Here is a 17,747-nt window from a genome sequence, read left to right as displayed (position 1 = left end):
ACTTATCCTGCATTCCTAGGAGGTGGGGAGGAACCAACACTAGCAGTACAGAAATAACATGTTGGGAAAGAGCAAAGCAGATGATGGTTGTTTAATGTAGTTAGCATTTGTCAGCTCAATAATGAGTTTGTGTTATCGGAATGTGGGCAACCCCAGTTCTAGACCAATGTTCTTCAGACATTCTGCCATCACAAAACATTTTGCATTTTCTAAGGAATAATCATACATCTGTTATGGAACTAGAGCATGCAACAGAAAACAGTAAAACATGGGTCATTTTGGGACTTAGACAGACCTACTGAACTACGCTGTTTGCCTTGCATACCCAATACTCTCCTCTGCTGTTCGCTGCAGAAGACCAGTCACATAAGACAAGGTGTCTTGGGCCTCTTCCGCACATGCTGAATAACGTACTTTCAATGCACTTTCAATGCACTTTGCAGCTGGATATTACTGTGCGAAGTAGCAAAATCCACTTGCAAAACAATTGTGAAAGTGGATTGAAAGTGCATTATGGGCGGAAGGGGCCTTGGTCTACTTCTACAGATCTTCATGTGAAGACTTGTGAATAAGTTTTATTAAGTCAGGCCACACTTCCACAGAACTTGAAAACCCCCATTCGAGACCCAATTCTAATGGTGATCTTCTCAAGGAAGGGCCGACTCCCCACATTCTTCTATGAGATGTTAAGCATTTGTTGCGTTGCCTTTTACATCAGTCGAGTTCTTATGTACATGAATAAGTAGACACCATGCCAAAAGCGAAAATGGTTTCTGGAACAAGCAACAATGATATATTACAAAACTAAATTAGCTGATCTAGATTGTTGCAATTATAATCATTTATATTAATCTAGAGGTTTATCCTAAAAACTCAGCTGCTGGTGCCAGCCACTGACTTGGCAGTCGAGAGCCTGCAACGTTCCCTTGACTTTTCTTAGGGGCAGAGGCGGAGCTACCAGGGGACCGGAGGAGGGTGCGTGTTGCACCAGGGCATGCCTGGGGGGATCGTCCCCCTCCCCACGGCACCCCACTCCTCCGCGGCATCCCCCTGCCCCCACACTTACCTTATTAAAACAGTGCAGGCTGGAGAAGCGACCTGTTCCATTCCGGCTGAAAACGGCCTGGACGTTTCCCAGGAGACCTTGCGAGCCCAAGGTCTCATGGGAAGTATAGTTCCCACCAGGCCGTTTTCAGCCTGAAGGGAACAGGCCGCTTTTCCAGGCTGAAGTAAAGTAAGTGGGGGGTGTGGGGAGGCGGGGTAGGGTGCCGTGGGGGGGGGGCGGGGGCAGAAAACACAGAGTTGTTCGCGACACCGGGCGCGCTCTGATCCATCTACGCCTCTGCTTAAGGGTCACAGAGCCATCATGGCACCCTGAAGCAAGGTCTGGAAATTGTAGATTCTACATACAAGAGGAGAGCATGGGGGAGAAAGTTCCTGGAAGGGGTGGGGTGGGGCATTATTTCAAGTCATCCAAACAAGCAGATTGTCGCCTCTTCAATCCTCCCTTGAACACATAAGAAATATTGTATGAGAGAAAAAGAAGAAAAGCATTGAAGCGTGGGTGTGTTAGTCTTAATATTAAGATAATCCAATTGGACTTTTTAAACTAACTGTCATTTTTATTACTATTTACAGAGCATGAGAGACCTGGATAGAGAACCCTCCCAAAAACCCAATCTGGGATAGATGATCTCTAGTTTCAGATGTTTTTGGAAAGGGCAATTCCTGTTCCTCTGAGCAAAGAGTGTACTTACTTACCCCTTTTGGCACCTCCCCCAGGCTACACACCTCAGCTTCAGTGCCACCTTCAGCGCTGCCGGACCATCCGGATAGCATCCTTGTTTTTACGGATGTACTCTAACAGCGAGCCCATTGGTAGAAGCTGGGTCACCAACTGGAGCTGGGTTCCAGGACAGATGCCAAGGAGCCGGACGATGTAAGCATGATCCAGGCTACCTATCGCCAACATGTGCTGCAAGTAGTCAAAACACGCAAGCAAAGGAATTACAATAATAATTACAATTGAAAGTCACGGAAAACAAGAAAGTCACAGAAAACAAAATCTTGTCGGACTTTTGAATTCAAACAGAAAAAGGATTGGCGTATAACACACCGGACATCACAGTGATTGAGCATAAGAAAGTGACCATCATCAACATAGCAATACCTGGGAACAGCAGAGTCAATGAAAAAGAACATGAGAAAGTCACTCAATATCATGATTTGAAAATCATGATTCAGCAACTATGGCACAAATGCACCCTGGGCGCCATTCCAAAAACACTAGGGCATTACTTGAAACATCTTCAAATCACAAGATTCAAATCACAAATCACAAAACTTGGGCTGCTGGGGCCGTCCGGGAATCAGATTCAAAAGTTAGCCCTGCTAGGATCTGCACGAATACTATGTCAATACAGTACAACATCCTAGGCCTCTGGGTAAGGCTTTAATTGTAATAAAAAGTCAATAACCAGTTAAAGAACTGGCAGCTATGATACCAAACAAAATAACAATAATAATCGCGGAGAAAAAAAATTGCCCAGACTGAGTATAAGCAGAAGCACAACTCAGTGGCCAAGATGATCCACTGGAACTTACTGGAATCCACTGGCAAGAATTACAACACTGGGACAGCTTAAAACTGGTGGGAATATTGTGCAGAGAAAGTCACAGAAAACAAGAGGGTCAAGATCTTGTGGGACTTTCAAACCAAACAGTGTTGGCATATAGCACAACTGACACAGCAGTGATCAAGGATAAGAAAGTGACTGTCATCAACATAGCAATACCTGGTGACAGCAGGGTTGATGAAAAAGAACATGAGAAGGTCACTAAATACCACGATTTGAAAACCGAGATCCAGCAGCTATGGCACAAGCCAGCTGAGGTCATCCCAGTGGTAATCAGCACCCTGGGTGCCATTCCCAAAACACTAGGGTGGCACTTGAAATATTTTCAAATTGACAAAATCAACATCTACCAGATTCAAAAGCCAACAGCCAGCTAGAGAACTTGCAGATGTGATATCAAACAAAATTAAATAATAATAATGTATGTATTTATTTATTAGTTCGATTTAATATACCGCCCTATCCCCTAGGGGCTCTGTTCTGTTCTGGATTTGTGTAATAATGTTATCAGGCCAAAAGTCACCCTTAACACTAAGTTATACCCAAAAGAGAAGGTACAGGCAGGCCCCCAAGAAAAGTACCATGGATTGCTGAGCATGGGCAGTGTCAGCTGTGATGCCAGTTAGGGATAGCGCCCGTTCAGGATAAAGAGGCAAGACCACCGTGGTAAAATGGATAAGGTAAAGAGACCAAGACAGGGAGGCTTGATTTCCCAAGACAGGGAGGCTTGACAGGGCTAGTGCACTATCCTTGGTCAACAGATGGCCACGATTTGAAAATAGGGGACCACTGTTTTCCCTGAGAAGGGAAGTTGGAGGAGCATAGGGTTTGGAAGGGCACTTACATCAGTGACTGCATGGAACGTCTGCCGACCGCTTGGATCCTGGATAACTTTGATACTGACAGGGATCTTGATGGAATCTCCATCCGGGATCCAGACACCCTGGTGGAAAAGAAAGCCAAAAGGAGATGAATCATATTCTTGCTGCAGTGAGCCATTAATAAATCCTGAGCTGATGAGGAAAGACCGGGAATCATGCTCTTCCAAGTCTCTACTCAAACTCTAGTGAAGCTATTTTGCATCCCCCTGTGTGGGAGCGATCTCTCTTACCAGCTTGTCCTTGCAGCTGGAGAAGGCAGTGGTTCTCCCTCATCACAAAAAGATGAAGGAAGATGGCAAAAGTTCACATTTGCTGAATTCATAACCATCCAGCAGTGACGGTCAACCAATGGTTCATATTTGGCCACCTTTCCAAAGGTGCAGACCCAGCATTGTTCCTTGTATAGTTACATTCAAGGGGTAGTGCTGGCGTGGAAAGGTCAAGTCAAGCTTCCAGACAAGTCAGCAGTCCTCCTAGCACAGTGGTTCTCAACCTTCCTAATGCCGCGACCCTTTAATACAGTTCCTCATGTTGTGGCGACTCCCAACCCTCATGTTGTGGTGATTCCCAACCCTAACATTTATCCATTTTACAGATGAAGAACCCTGATGCAGAGAGTCTTAGGCGACCCCTGTGAAAGGGTTGTTCGACCCCCAAAGGGGTTGCGACCCACAGGTTGAGAACCGCTGTCCTAGCACAAAATGGACGGTACCACAAAAGCTTATACAAGGGTATGGATCAATTGCTGTGTCTGTAAAATATACAGCAGTGCCTGAGATGCTATCTCTGACCCATCATGCAACTTGCATGAAAGATCAGACCCCCCCAGCATATTAGCGGAGGAGGATCTGGCCCTCCCGACTGAAGGAACTGTTTATCCCTATCTTAGAAAAATCAATTGGGGTGAAACAGACCAAATTCCCCTAGTCCAATATCATCACGCTCAAAAGACAAGGTCATCAATTTCACCAGTTTTCCCATCCTAGAGCCATCCATACTAGATCCTTACTCAGGCTCTGAGCCCATTTCCACTGATATCACATGGTTCTCTGCCACTGATTCCTGCTGTTTGAGATTATCAGATGTACAATTAAGGAAAGATACAATTTTCTTCCAGGTCTCAGACTTACTTTGTGCACCGTTCCGAACACTCCTGATCCCAGAACTTTCAATTTCTTCAACTCTGTCTCCTTGAAGATTCGAGCCAGAACTTTATTGGCTTTCTCGCTGGGATCCAGGGGCTCCAGACTCTACAGGAACAAATCAAAGAGAGGCAGATTTAATGCTCACCTCTGAAGAATCCCTATCCCTATGACAGGAGCTTCACATTCTACCTGCTTCTCAATGCCTTTTTCTTGATCTTTTCCCTCATGTTCCTGTTCTGAATTTGTTTACAGTTGTGTCCAGCGGCTACAAAGGGACCAGCATGGTGTCAACACCTGTCAAACCAACCTCACCATAGTTAAGAATGTCACACAGAAGAAACTTTCCGGTTCTATGAAGCTCCTTTGGAACAGGCGCTGTTGAACTCCCAAAGACGCTAAGGCCCAGTCCCTGATAATTATCTCTTCATTGTATATAATGTGATGGCACTTCAAAGTACTTCAAAATGTTTCACTAAGACCCAGGCAAACTATTTCACTCCCACTCACCATTTAACAACCTTAAGCCATGGTCTCCACTTTTGTAAAAAAGACCCAAAATAGCCAAACACACCCCATTTCAGACATTCAGTTGTCCCACCCTCTGCACTGGTGGGTCATGTGAACAAATGAAGCTGTCTTACACTGACTCTGACTATTGGTCCATCAGTGCCAATGTTGCGTATTCTGACTAGCTGTGACTCTCCAGGGTTTCAGGCAGAGATCTCTCACACAGTGGCGTACCGCCCATTGGGCAAAGTGAGCAGTTACCCAAGGTGCAGAAATTTTTCATCAAGTGGGGGTGTCTGATTTCCAAGCCCCGCCCACTCTGGCTAAGCCCCGCCCACTCTGTACAGTGGCCCACAAGCCACCAGAGGCAGAGCAGGAGGACGGGGAGCTCCGCCTCCGGTGAACTTGGGCTGCTGGGGCCGTCCGGGAAGGGTGAGTGCCGCAGCTGGGCTGCTCAGCCCATGGGGGGCATCAAACCAGTTTGCCTAGGTACGCCACTGATTTCACATCATCCACTGCCTGGTCCTTTTAATCTGGGATGCTGAAGATGGAATCCAGAACCTTCTGACTGTAAGCAGATGTTGTCCCGTGAAGCCACGGTCTCCTTATTCCTGGGACACATAATCAGGACAGACTAATGGCCTCAGCCTGCCCACCGCCCTGTTCCCTACATGAAGGCCAAGACTTGCCAAGACTCACCTCCCCTCTCTCCAAGTATCTGCGCATGGCTCGCTTCTTCTGAATCTTCTTGCCTCGGCAGTACAGGAAAGTCAGCAAGACAGAGGAGCAGAAGATGAAGAGGAAGCCCACGACCATCACAGCGATCAACGTTGGTGCTTTCCTGGCAGGCAAATGACAGGGGTTAAGTCAGGGCTGCCTGAAGGGCACAGCTTTGCTCAAGGTCAGAAAAGACATTGATTTCAGCACAGAATTCAGCATCTTGCGAATCTCAGCTTTACATTTTTAAACAGGACATTGATGGCCCTTGTGGTTAAAAACACTGGCTGGATTTGGGAAGGTGGAATCTCAGAAGCTGGGAAAAGGAGACAGGACTGAACAAGATTTTCGCAGGCCAGAAGGAGGACCATCAATAACTTGCATAGTTCTATGGCCCCTCCCATGACTAGAAGAGGCAGAACAAACAGTAAAAGTTGCTTATTTCACATAGATAGATAACCACGCTGGCCTGCCTTGCAGGGTCGATGCAAGGTTTATTGGAACAATGCCACAGAATAACTATGTACATTGCAAAATATTCTGCACACTGCTAAGTATTATCACTACTATACATATATATGGGTGACAGACCAGTATGGAAAGTATGGTGGTAGTGAAAATACAGACGGTATTTTCTTGGTATGAGAGCCAGCATGGTGCAATGGTTAAAGGGTCAGACTAGGATCTGGGAAACCCAGGTTCGAATCCCTGCTCTGCCATGGAAGCTTGCTGGGTGACCCTAGGTCAGTCACACACTCTCAGCCCTTACCCTGGCAAGTATTTGAAGGAGAGACCTCCAAGGAATACCAGGCAAAGGCAAAGCCACCTGTGAACATCTCTTGCCTTGAAAACCCTAAAGGGTTCCCATAAGTCATAAGTGCATCACTTTACATGTAAAATGTAAAGTGATGCACATAGGGGCAAAAAATCCAAACTTCACATACACGCTACAGGGGTCAGTGCTATCAGTCACAGACCAGGAAAGGGATTTGGGCATTTTAGTTGATAGTTCCATGGGAATGTCAACTCAATGCATGGCAGCTGTGAAAAAGGCAAACTCTATGCTGGGGATAATTAGGAAAGGAGTTGATAATAAAACTGCAAGGATTGTAATGCCCTTATATAAAGCCGTGGTGCGACTGCACTTGGAGTACTGTGTTCAGTTCTGGTCGCCACATCTCAAAAAGGATATCGAAGAGATAGAAAAAAGCAGAGAAGGGCAACGAGGATGATTGAAGGATTGGAGCACCTTCCTTATGAGGAGAGGCTGCAGCCGTGCTTGGGACTCTTTAGCCTGGGAGAGGCACGCCTGAGCCGGGATATGATTTGAAGTCTATGTACCATGCATGGGGTAGAAAATGTGGACAGAGATAAATTTCTCTCTCTTTCTCACAATACTAGAACCAGGGGGCATTCATTGAAAATGCTGGGGGGAAGAATTAGGACTAATAAAAGGAAACACTTCTTCACACAACATGTGATTGGTGTTTGGAATATGCTGCCACAGGAGGTGGTGATGGCCACTCACCTGGATAGCTTTAAAAAGGGCTTGGACAGATTTATGGAAGAGGTCAATCTATGGCTCCCAATCTTGATCCTCCTTGACCTGAGATTGCAAATGCCTTAGCAGACCAGGTGATCGGGAGCGGGAGCAGCAGCAGAAGGCCATTGCTTTCACATCCTGCATGTGAGCTCCCAAAGGCACCTGGTGGGCCACTGCGAGTAGCAGAGTGCTGGACTAGATGGACTCTGGTCTGATCCAGCAGGCTAGTTCTTATGTTCTTAAGTCCGCAGGGGCTTGATGGCAAAAAAAATTTCTTGGTGCAGAATCAGTATCCCTTTTTCAAAATTGTTCTGGTACAGAGTGCATGCAGCTCCTGTGTTGGGCAGGTGCCGAAAGAGGGAATCACCTTCATCTTTTCTTAACATATTGCAAAAATGTTGTTCACTAATCGGCAGGGTAGAGGTCTCGGCAGAGGTGGAGCTACCAGGCGGTGGGGGAGTGCATATTGCACCAGGTTCCACCCCTCCCCCTCAAACTTACCATAGTTCAACCTGAAAGTGCAGGCTGGAAAAGCGGCCTGTTCACTTGATGCTGAAAACTGCCTGGTGGGAACTACACTTCCCAGGAGAACTTGCAAGGCTCACGGTCTCCTGGGAACTGTGGTTCACATCAGGTCATTTTCAGCATCAAGTGAACAGGCCGCTTTTCCAGTCTGCACTTTCAGGTTGGACTAAGGTGGGGGTGGGGGAGAGACACAGAGTGCACACTGGGCGCAGAACGGCCCAGCTATGCCTCTGGGTCTCTGTTAGTGCACGCTCTTTAGAACCAGCTCTCCTCCAAGGGCTTCATGATCCTCACCTATTTCTGTGTTGCAGCCAACAAGCCTGGCTGTGTGATCTGTCCTTTTTAACAGAGGCTTAATGTGGGAGGCTGCCGGTTTCCAAATGATATTTAATTGCCTTGTGCCTTTAATCTCTACACATTAAGCCTCTATTAAAGGACTTTTTTTTTTCTCCAGGCCCGTTGGCAAGCCTAGTTGAATTCACAGGCCCAAAAATAAACCAGTATACTACAAATCAATCAGCATGGTGCAGTGGTTAAGAGTGGTGGGCTCCAGCCTGGAGAACTGGGTTTGATCAGGGTGTAACGAGGCAAACTGGAGCCCCCGGGCAAAACCGGAATTGGATGCCCCCCAATGGGCGGCCACCCCACCAGGACCAAAAATTTTTTTTTTTTGCACCAGGTCATTGGTGCCTGCAGGGGGTGCGTTTTTAAACGTATCGGCACCAAAATTTCAGCGTATCATCAGGAGACTGTCCTGACGCTACCCCTCAAGTTTGGTGTAGTTTGGTTCAGAGGGGCCAAAGTTATGGACCCTCAAGAGGGTAGCCCCCATCTCCTTAGCTCCCATTGGAAAGAATGGGGGATGTTGAGGGTCCATAACTTTGGCCCCTCTGACCCAAACTGCACCAAACCTGGGGGGTATCATCAGGGCAGTCTCCTGATGAGACCCTGAAACTTTTGAGACTGTGCCTTCATAAATGTGCCCCCCCCAGCCTACATCTCCCATTGACAGCAATGCAGAAAACTCAATGCAGAACAAAGATTCTTGGGCAAATTTCTGGGATGTTCCTGCAGGGGGCTGTATTTTTGAACGTATCTGAGACAAAATTTTAGCGTATCATCTGGAGACTGTCCTCAAGTGTGGTGCAGTTTGGTTCGGGGGGCCAAAGTTATGGACCCTCAAAAGGGTAGCCCCCATCTCCTTAGCTCCCATTGGAAAGAATGTGGGACGGGAGAACCCCCTTTGAGGATCCATAACTTTGGCCCCTCTGACAATCTCCTGATGATACCCTGAAATTTTGGTGCCGATACGTCCAAAAATGCACCCCCTGAAGGCCAAAATGTGAAAAAACAACAAAAAACAAAAACGGATTGCTCACATGCCCCCACGTGACTCAAAATTCTGATGCCCTGGGCAATGGCCCAAACTGCCCAATGGATGTTACGCCCCTGGGTTTGATTCCTGGCTCCTCCACATGAGAGCTAGACTCTAATCTGGAGAACCTGGTTAGTTTCCCCACTCCTCCACCTGCAGCCTGCCAGTTGACTTTGGGCCAGTCACAGTTCTCTCAGAGCTCTCTCAGCCCCACCTACCTCACAAGTTGTTTGTTGTGGGGAAGGGAAGGTGATTATAAGGCACTTTGAGCCTCCTTGAAACTTAGACAAAAGCAGGGAATAAAAACCAACTCTTCTTCTTCTTCATTTGGAGCAAATCCTTTCGCAGCCTTATAAAAATCTACTCTTTCCTACCTATCTTGCCCATGGAAATGCCAGCCAAGCTAAATCTGCCTGCTGGCCTAGTTGGGGAGCCCCCATAACTAAGGGACTTACTTCCCAAGCACGTGTCAAAAGCCCAGCATGACTATCCCTGAACATCCTTCACCTTCTGCCTGCCGTGCCTGTTAAAGATGCCTGCCGTTGTTTGCACTAAAACAGCATTAGGGTAGAGCGGGGTGGGGAATTAACTCTCTACATGTTGGTGGGAACATCCTGTAAGGGAGAAAACGAGGGTGGCAAGGAGATCAAAGTGTAATTACCCACTCCCTCCGGCGACAAGCAAGGGCCTGCAGTGACTCTGCCCTCCTTTCATGCCGCCTACGAGGACCTAAAGGCAAACTGGCATGGGTGCGAAAGAGCGGGCGGGAGTGAGATTTTCTGAATGGAATGGAAAAGAACACTGGGTCGAATTGGGGGGAGGGGGCAGGGGTTGGAAGGGTCAGGAGCAGGCCTCTATTCTACAGTTACCTTTTTTTGTCCTCTCAAGACCGGGTCTGGAAAAAGCGTGAGACCCTTTGTTGGCACGAGGGCTCGCTTTGAAGCAGCAAGGCAATTAAAAAAAAAAAACGCAACAAGATGCAACAAGCTTGTAGTGTGTAAAGGGAGAACGAGGAAGGTTTGTGAGCTGGGCCGTTTGCCCGGCCTCAGCCTGCAGAGGCTTTGGCAGGCAGGATCCTAAAAAAGCCAGCGCCTGAAGCAGGAAAAAGGCTGGAGAGGGCTCAAGCCCCAAGCGCAGTTAAAGGCTCGGAAGAGCAACGAGAAACAGGTGCCCCTTGGCTGGGAACTCGGAGGGGAGGAACAAGAGCAATCGTGCTGCGATTAAATCCCTCCATTTACCGGATGCAGATCTTAATTATTTTATTATTATTGTTATTATTTATTGCGTTTCTACGGCGCCCCTCCCCTTTTCAGTTCAGGGCGGCTCACATCATGGAAAAACAAACATGAATCTCTAAAAGCAATGCAAACCTTTAACATAACAAACAGCAACAAATACATCTAGTAATAACAACAAGATTAACAGTGAGGAGAGGGGAAGGGCTTTAACCCTTAGAACAGTGGTGGCGAACCTATGGCACGGGTGCCAGAGGTGGCACTCAGAGTCCGCTCTGTGGGCACACGCAAACAGAGTTCGTCATGGGGGGGGGGAATCATGCCCCCCCCCCCCCCACATCTAGGCTGGCCTGGGCCACTGGGCTCTATTATTAGCATTAAACCTAAGAGCTAGTTTTGGGGAAGCAGTGCAGGTAACCCTGTTAAGTGCTGTTACACCCCACTGATTTTCTTGTGAAGAACTAAAGCGCTATCCTTTACCTGGGAGTAAGCTCGGTTGCTGGCAATGGGGCTTGCTTCTGAGTAAACCCTCCTAGGGTCGTGATTCACCCGTTGGAAGAGTTGCACGGTTGCTTCAAAGCAAAGCCACCGACTACCACCTGCTTACTCTCTGAAAGTAAGTAACGCATTTTGCCCTCGGTTTCAACTTCGTTTTCCCTAAACTAAAACCTCAGTATTCAGGGCACCTTGCCGTGGTTGGCAATTTCTGGTGGATAAATATGTGGGTTCTTTGATTGCGGGTTTCAAGCACTCCAGTCCTTTAAAAAGGTTCGCCATCACTACCTTAGAAGAATTTTGCAGTCCCCCCGTAACTGGACACTAGCACATTGGCAGCTGTGCAGATCATCCATTAGATCACAGGTGTCAAACTTGTGGCCCTCCAGATGTTATGGACTACAGTTCCCATCATCCCTGCCAGCATCATGCTGGCAGGGGATGATGGGAACTGTAGTCCATAACATCTGGAAGGCTGCGAGTTTGACACCTGTGCATTAGATACTAGAGTACGGATGCCAGCCTCCAGGTGGGACCTGGGGATTCCCTGAAATTACTCCAGAGAAGTACATTGCACAGCACTGTAAAAGACTGAATGAGAGACATACTTTCCCATCTGAACAAAGGAATTAGTTTATAGTGAGGACATTTGAATCTCATTGAAAAAGCCACATGCCTTCACAAATATATTCGAAGCCAGGGACAATACCGTAAACTGGCCAGCTTGTGGATTTTCTATGTCATATTAGAGACTCTATGTTACACTAAGTCTTATTCGTATTGTACTGATGTAAGCACAGATTTGGTTCTTGGAACATGCAACCAGTCTAAGAGAATTGTGACTATGGAATTTGAACGAAGCTCCGATATGGAGCCCTATTGCACATGTTGTAAATACTAGTATACTCTGTCTCAAGGAAAGATGGCAGGAGAACGTGAATCAAAGTGCCACATCTTCCTGTATTGAAATGTTCCGGGAGGTCCTAGTGCCTACCAAGTTCTGTTCCCCCCACCCTTCAGATTCTTTTTCAGAACCTTATTTAAGTTTAAGGAGCAGCAGTGGCGTAGTGGTTAAGAGCAGGAGTACTCTAATCTGGATGAACCAGGTTTGATTCCCCGCTCTGCTGCCTGAGCTGTGGTGGCTTATCTGGGGAATTCAGATTAGCCTGTGCACTCCCACACACGCCAGCTGGGTGACCTTGGGCTAGTCACAGTTCTTCTGAGCTCTCTCAGCCCCACCTACCTCACAGGGAGTTTGTTGTGAGGTGGGAAGGGAAAGGAGTTTGTTAGCCCCTTTGAGTCTCCTTACAGGAGAGAAAGGGGGGATATAAATCCAACTCTTCTTCTTCTCTTCTTAAGCGCCACCTTCATGAAAACCATTATGGTGTGTAGTATCAAACACTGAACTTTGATAAAGGAGCATTTATATTGCTCCAGACAGCTAGCGGCAAGACTTGCCTTTTGGTAAAGTTGCGCCCACCCTTTTCTTCCCCGCGGCACTGAACTGTTTTTGACTGAAACACTTCATTTGTCCATGCAATGTGGACAAAAAAAGCAAAATGGTTCTTTTAAAAATATCTGCAAGATGTTTTACTTGTGTTGTGGGGTAAAAGCTGGATGAGAAGGCAGTAAGAAAGAGGCAGTAGACGCTGAATCCCTTCTCACTTCTGGTAAACACGTTTTGTAGGGCTGTGTATTATCTCAAAAATTAGTATAACCCATTTCAGGTTTTTTTAAATTTTATTTAAATGGTGTGCTTCCAGCTTCAGGTTACAACCATTTCCCATTCTCAACAAACCTTCTGGGGACAAGGCCTCTTTCTGGTATTTGTAATTTGGAAAAGCAAACTATCCGAGGAAGGGCCTTCCATTCGTAAGGAATTCTTTAAAAGGACTCTTCTACACTCAGACCTGTGACCTGGGCATTATATCGTACCCACGGGCCACATCCGGCCCGCCGGACGACCCTGACTGGCCCCCCTGCCTTGCTGGGGAGCGAGGCGCCTTTGAAAGCCCCGCAGAAGCTGGCAACCAAGGCAACTGGCTTCTGTGGGGCTTTCAAAAGCACCAGTCGATGAAAAAAGTAGGTCAAGGGACTTAAGTCTCCCCACTTGCTTGATTGTCACAGTGGACAACTATGAAGGTAGGTTAAGCCTGTGATTCTCTTTGTGCCAAATAGTGTTGTATGCAGAACTGTTGCCACTGGTTCCAAGTTGATCTGTGCACCTGTCTGTCACTTATCAGCCCCTATTATGCAGAATTGAGTTCAGCCTTTTGGCCCGGCCCTCCACAATATTTTCTGTTTCTTATGCGGCCCCATGGAAAAAATAATTGCCCACCCCTGCACTAGACGGATCCTGGCATATACCTGGCAACAGGCAGATGCTCCATGAAGCAGTCTTCAAGATGTGGACCATCACACCTATAGGGAAAAGAACCAGACAATTACCTTGGGAGATAGAGAAAACCCATTTCTTGTGTGGCTCCCAGAAGCCCTGAGAGATAATGACATCCTAAACAGAGTGAGACCCACCTTAACTTCAGGGCTTCAGTGACTTAAAAAGGTGGGGGTCTATGTAGGATGGGACTACAAGTTATCTCTTAGGCTCATTCCGCACATGCAGAATAATGCACTTTCAAACTGCTTTCAGTGCTCTTTGAAGCTGTGCGGAATAGCAAAATCCACTTGCAAACCGTTGTGAAAGTGGTTTGAAAACGCATCATTTTGTGTGTGCGGAAGGGGCCTTAGGGAATTTTGCAGGAAGGAGAAAAGCGACAGCCACAAGTACTAGTTTTCAACTGCTTCAGATAGACTGAATACTATAAAATTGACCCACAATTGGCAGCCACTTGTGATTTAGGCAGATGCGTAAACATTCAGTGTTGGAATTCAACTCCTTTAGCCCCAGAAGGCAACTACAACAGCAACTGCTTTCTTTGAATCTATAGAAACACAAATATACACACAACAACACAACAGATAAAGGGTGGGGGTGGGGGTTGAAAGGAAGGCAAAAAGACAAGAACTGGGCCCAGAGAAATCTCTTTTTCCCAAGTGTTCTTATCTCTAGAAAGTCCAACCAGATATACATTAGGCATGATCCAGCTGACAATATGGTGAGGCCCAATCTATTTTATATGTTTGGACAAGAACTTGGGTCCCATGATCACTGTGCCAATGCTCATTTCTGGCATTTAAAATCGCTTTTTGACATTTAGACTAGGTAGCTCCAAATCCTGTGGGTGGATTCTAGCGATTTCCTCCACCAATCTTTTGACCCATTCAGCAAAGTCCCCCTGAGAGTCCCATTTACCAGGCAGCAAAAAGCCGAACGTAGCTAAGGAAAATGGAGCCCAGTGCAAAATCTGAGGCATGGCTAAGGAAAATGGAGCACAGTGCAAAATCTTAGTTTTGCAACCCCCCACCCCGCCCCTGCATGGGCAGCCGCTGTGATGCTGAAATCTTCCCTCAAACAGCATCACTTTCAATGGTGATTAAACTAGGGAGCCCAGATTCTCCTTTTAAATCCACCTTAAAGGGAGAATCTGGGGTCCCCAGTTAAAACAACATTGAAAGTGATGCTGTTTTGGGGTGAATTCTCCCCCACCCTGAAACAGCATCACTTTCAATGTTTAAACTGGGGACATCAGATTCTGCCTTTAAGTCCATGCCGAAGGGGGTGGATTTAAAAGGAGAAACTGGGGAAATTTTGGGGGGTGCCTGCTGTCAAGCGTGCAATTGTTAAGCTAGCAGCACCAAAATTTCAGGGTTTCTTTAGGAGACTCGCCTGATGATACCACCCAGGTTTGGTGAAGTTTGGTTCAGGGGGTCCAAAGTTATGGAGCCTCAAAGGTGTGGCCCCCATCTCCTATTAGCTCCCATTGGAAACAATGGGGTAATCCATGTTCTACATGATATATAACAATGATCCTGTTTTTGTACTTGGAATGTATGGTACTTCTGGTTTATGCCTAATAAAGGTTTTTGGATTGGATTGGATTGGAAACAATGGGGGATGGGGCACCCCCTTTCGGAGTCCATAACTTTGGACTCCCTGAACCAAACCTCACCCAACTTGGGTGGTATCATCAGGAAAGTACTCTGAAAAATCCCTGAAATGTTGGTGCTGCTAGCCTAAAAACCGCTCCCCCTGCAGGCCAAAAACTGAAAAATACACTTTAAAATACCTAAAAAACCCCTACAAATGAACCTGCAAATTTTGCAGTCCCCCCCACAAGGGGGCGCTCAGTGCAACACGCACACCCTGGTCCCCTGGTAGATCCGCCTCTGCCAGTCATAACTGGAAGGGGGTGACTCTAAGCATGGGTTTGGTTCCCCTGAGGAACATTAGAATAATGGGAGATGTTCATCCCAGTTTTTCCTTGAGGCATTGCCTGAGAGCTTCCAGGATTGTTCCGTTTGTAAGTTCTACAAGGCCAGAGGACTGTGAACAACAGAAGCTGTACAACTGCTGAGACTGCTCCTTCATGACCTTTCCCATAATGTGGCCACCTGTATCCCGGAAGATTGCTTTAGCTATTCTGTGCCTTGTGAACACAATACCAAACGGTGGCTTCGTTGCAACTGCTGCGGCGTCGGTTTTGGTCATTATGGCTGATTTTGAACCTTACCCTCGCGTACAATTCTCGTGGCATGGCCAGCATTCCCTGCTGACGTCTGGGAACTTGAAGATGAGCCCCTTCTCCCCTAGGATGCCATCGGGACAGCTCTCCACACAGTGTGGTCCATCCTTGTAGTTAGCACACCTTACGCAGGCATCAGCGCCCTGAGGAGGGAAACAAGAGGCAGCTCAACCAGGAGTCCATGGCACTCCGTACAACATGTGACACTGGAGGAGAAAGGCCTAGGAGAAAATTCCTGGGATTCCATGAGCTTCTGGGATGATGTCTCCTCCGTGGTGTAGTAGTTTGGAGCAGTGGACTCTGATCTGGAGAACCAGGTTTGATTTCCCCACTCCTTCACATCAGCAGTGGACTCTTACCTGGTGAACTGGATTTGTTTCCCTGCTGCTACACACTCCTGATATCTCTTGATGTTGTGGCCAGCTTATCTCATGCTGTGGTCTCCAGCTGAACATCTGGCAACTGGAGTACTTCCAACTTTTGATATTTATTTAGGCTTATGCATGGCCAATTTATCTCTTTACATGGTGTCCAGGTGAGATCTGGCAACTGGAGCCCTTCAAGCCTCTATTATCAGAGCAACAAGCAGCCTGCTATTTGGATATCCCAATGTTTTGATGGAAGGACAAACATGCTTTTCATTTAAGTGGATTTGATTACTGGAGGTCTACATGATGCTTACAATTGAATTGCAAGGTTCTCACTGAAGGGATATTATTTATACAGAGACCCATTATCTTGTGTGTCTATTTTGGGCTCCCTTTTCTGTCTGTCAGTGTTGTTCATGAATTGCGTTATTGTTTCCATTGTTGATGTTTGGGTTATTGGATATAGTGTTTTTAATCATTTCTATTAAAGTTTATGGTTTTATTGTTGTCTGTTTGAGCCAGGCAGGTAACTGGCTCAAGTCGACCCAGCAAGCTTCCGTAGCAGAGTGAGGGATTCAAATCTGCGTCTCCTGGATCTTGAGCCAACACTTTTACTGCTACACCACATGTTTTCTCCCGTGGGGCAACTGCAGACATCAGAAACTTAAAACAGAATAAAAAGGTGACGCCCAAAAAGCCATGGCATGTGCCTGAGCTCTCATTGTGCCTGTTTGTGAGATTGCTTTTGCCAATGCAGTAATGGTCCACCAACATTTGCATTTGCCATGTGACTGGGAGCAGTGGGATTGCAGTGGGAAAGGCAGCACTATGTAAAATCAAGTACTATGTAGAAATCCCATTATAATTCCACTTCCAACTTACTGTGGAACAACCAGAGGCGCACCATGGGTAAATGGCTCCCGGAGACAAATTGTCTCCAGGATGCCCCCCCAGGCTCTGCCCCACCGCCCCCCGGCTCCGCCCCCTGATGCCCCCAGGGTCCACCCCCACTGACCTTGACCCCGCCCATGTCACCATGGACATGGGCAAGGTCTAGGGTGCCCACCTCCCCTCCCCCTGCCAGCTGGGCTCCTAGCCGGCAGCCTTGCAGTCTCTTCTGACTGGGGAGGGGAGGGAGGGAGGGGAGTCCAGCCGAGAAGGAGGTTGAGGATGCTGCTGGAGGCAGCAGGAAGTCCTGCACTGCCTCATGCGACCCTGGCGCACTGCCTCGACTGACACGGATAGGTTGAGGCACGCGAAAACGATGAGGCAGCAGGACTTCCTGGTCACATGGGGGGGGCCAATTTTGCGCCCCCATGTGACCAGAAGCGTGGCGCCCGGGGACAAGGGGTACCCCTTGTCCCTAGGTAGATACGCCACTGGGAACAACAAAGCTTCAGTCCTGACAAAGGGACAAAGTATGGAAGCAGTCAGAATCGGCCTTGCTTCAATGGCCTGGGACTTACACAGAAATGTGCAACACAGGCCCTGTTCTGTGTACCATTGCTACAGAGGCAAGACTGCATATTAAATACAAGGAGCTGGGCCTCTACTGCTATGTCCCCAGCGCTAGGGAATAGCCTCTCAGAGTGGATTCATTTGTTATCACATCTTTATTCTGCCGTCCCTCCAGCGAGATCTGAGTGTTGTACGTGATTCTCTCTTTCTCCACTTTTT

General features: G+C 47.4%; 1 protein-coding gene across 1 annotated transcript in view; it reads right to left on the bottom strand.

The window, feature by feature from the left end:
• ERBB3 (erb-b2 receptor tyrosine kinase 3) overlaps window positions 1-17,747 on the bottom strand; it is a 132,864-nt gene that overhangs the window by 19,067 nt on the left and 96,050 nt on the right. The window contains exons 15-21 of the mRNA XM_048490667.1: window positions 15,691-15,845; window positions 13,427-13,480; window positions 5,869-6,010; window positions 4,648-4,767; window positions 3,481-3,579; window positions 1,852-1,975; window positions 1,024-1,050 (exon numbers count right to left, since the gene is read on the bottom strand). Coding sequence (XP_048346624.1) covers window positions 1,024-1,050; window positions 1,852-1,975; window positions 3,481-3,579; window positions 4,648-4,767; window positions 5,869-6,010; window positions 13,427-13,480; window positions 15,691-15,845 — 721 coding nt within the window. The remainder of the gene's footprint in view (window positions 1-1,023; window positions 1,051-1,851; window positions 1,976-3,480; window positions 3,580-4,647; window positions 4,768-5,868; window positions 6,011-13,426; window positions 13,481-15,690; window positions 15,846-17,747) is intronic.

This window comes from Sphaerodactylus townsendi, linkage group LG03 (assembly GCF_021028975.2).
Source record: "Sphaerodactylus townsendi isolate TG3544 linkage group LG03, MPM_Stown_v2.3, whole genome shotgun sequence".
In the NCBI taxonomy this organism is placed as follows: Eukaryota; Metazoa; Chordata; class Lepidosauria; order Squamata; family Sphaerodactylidae; genus Sphaerodactylus; species Sphaerodactylus townsendi.
Note: the sequence above shows the minus strand (reverse complement) of the source record. Positions and strands in the feature narration are given on the sequence as shown.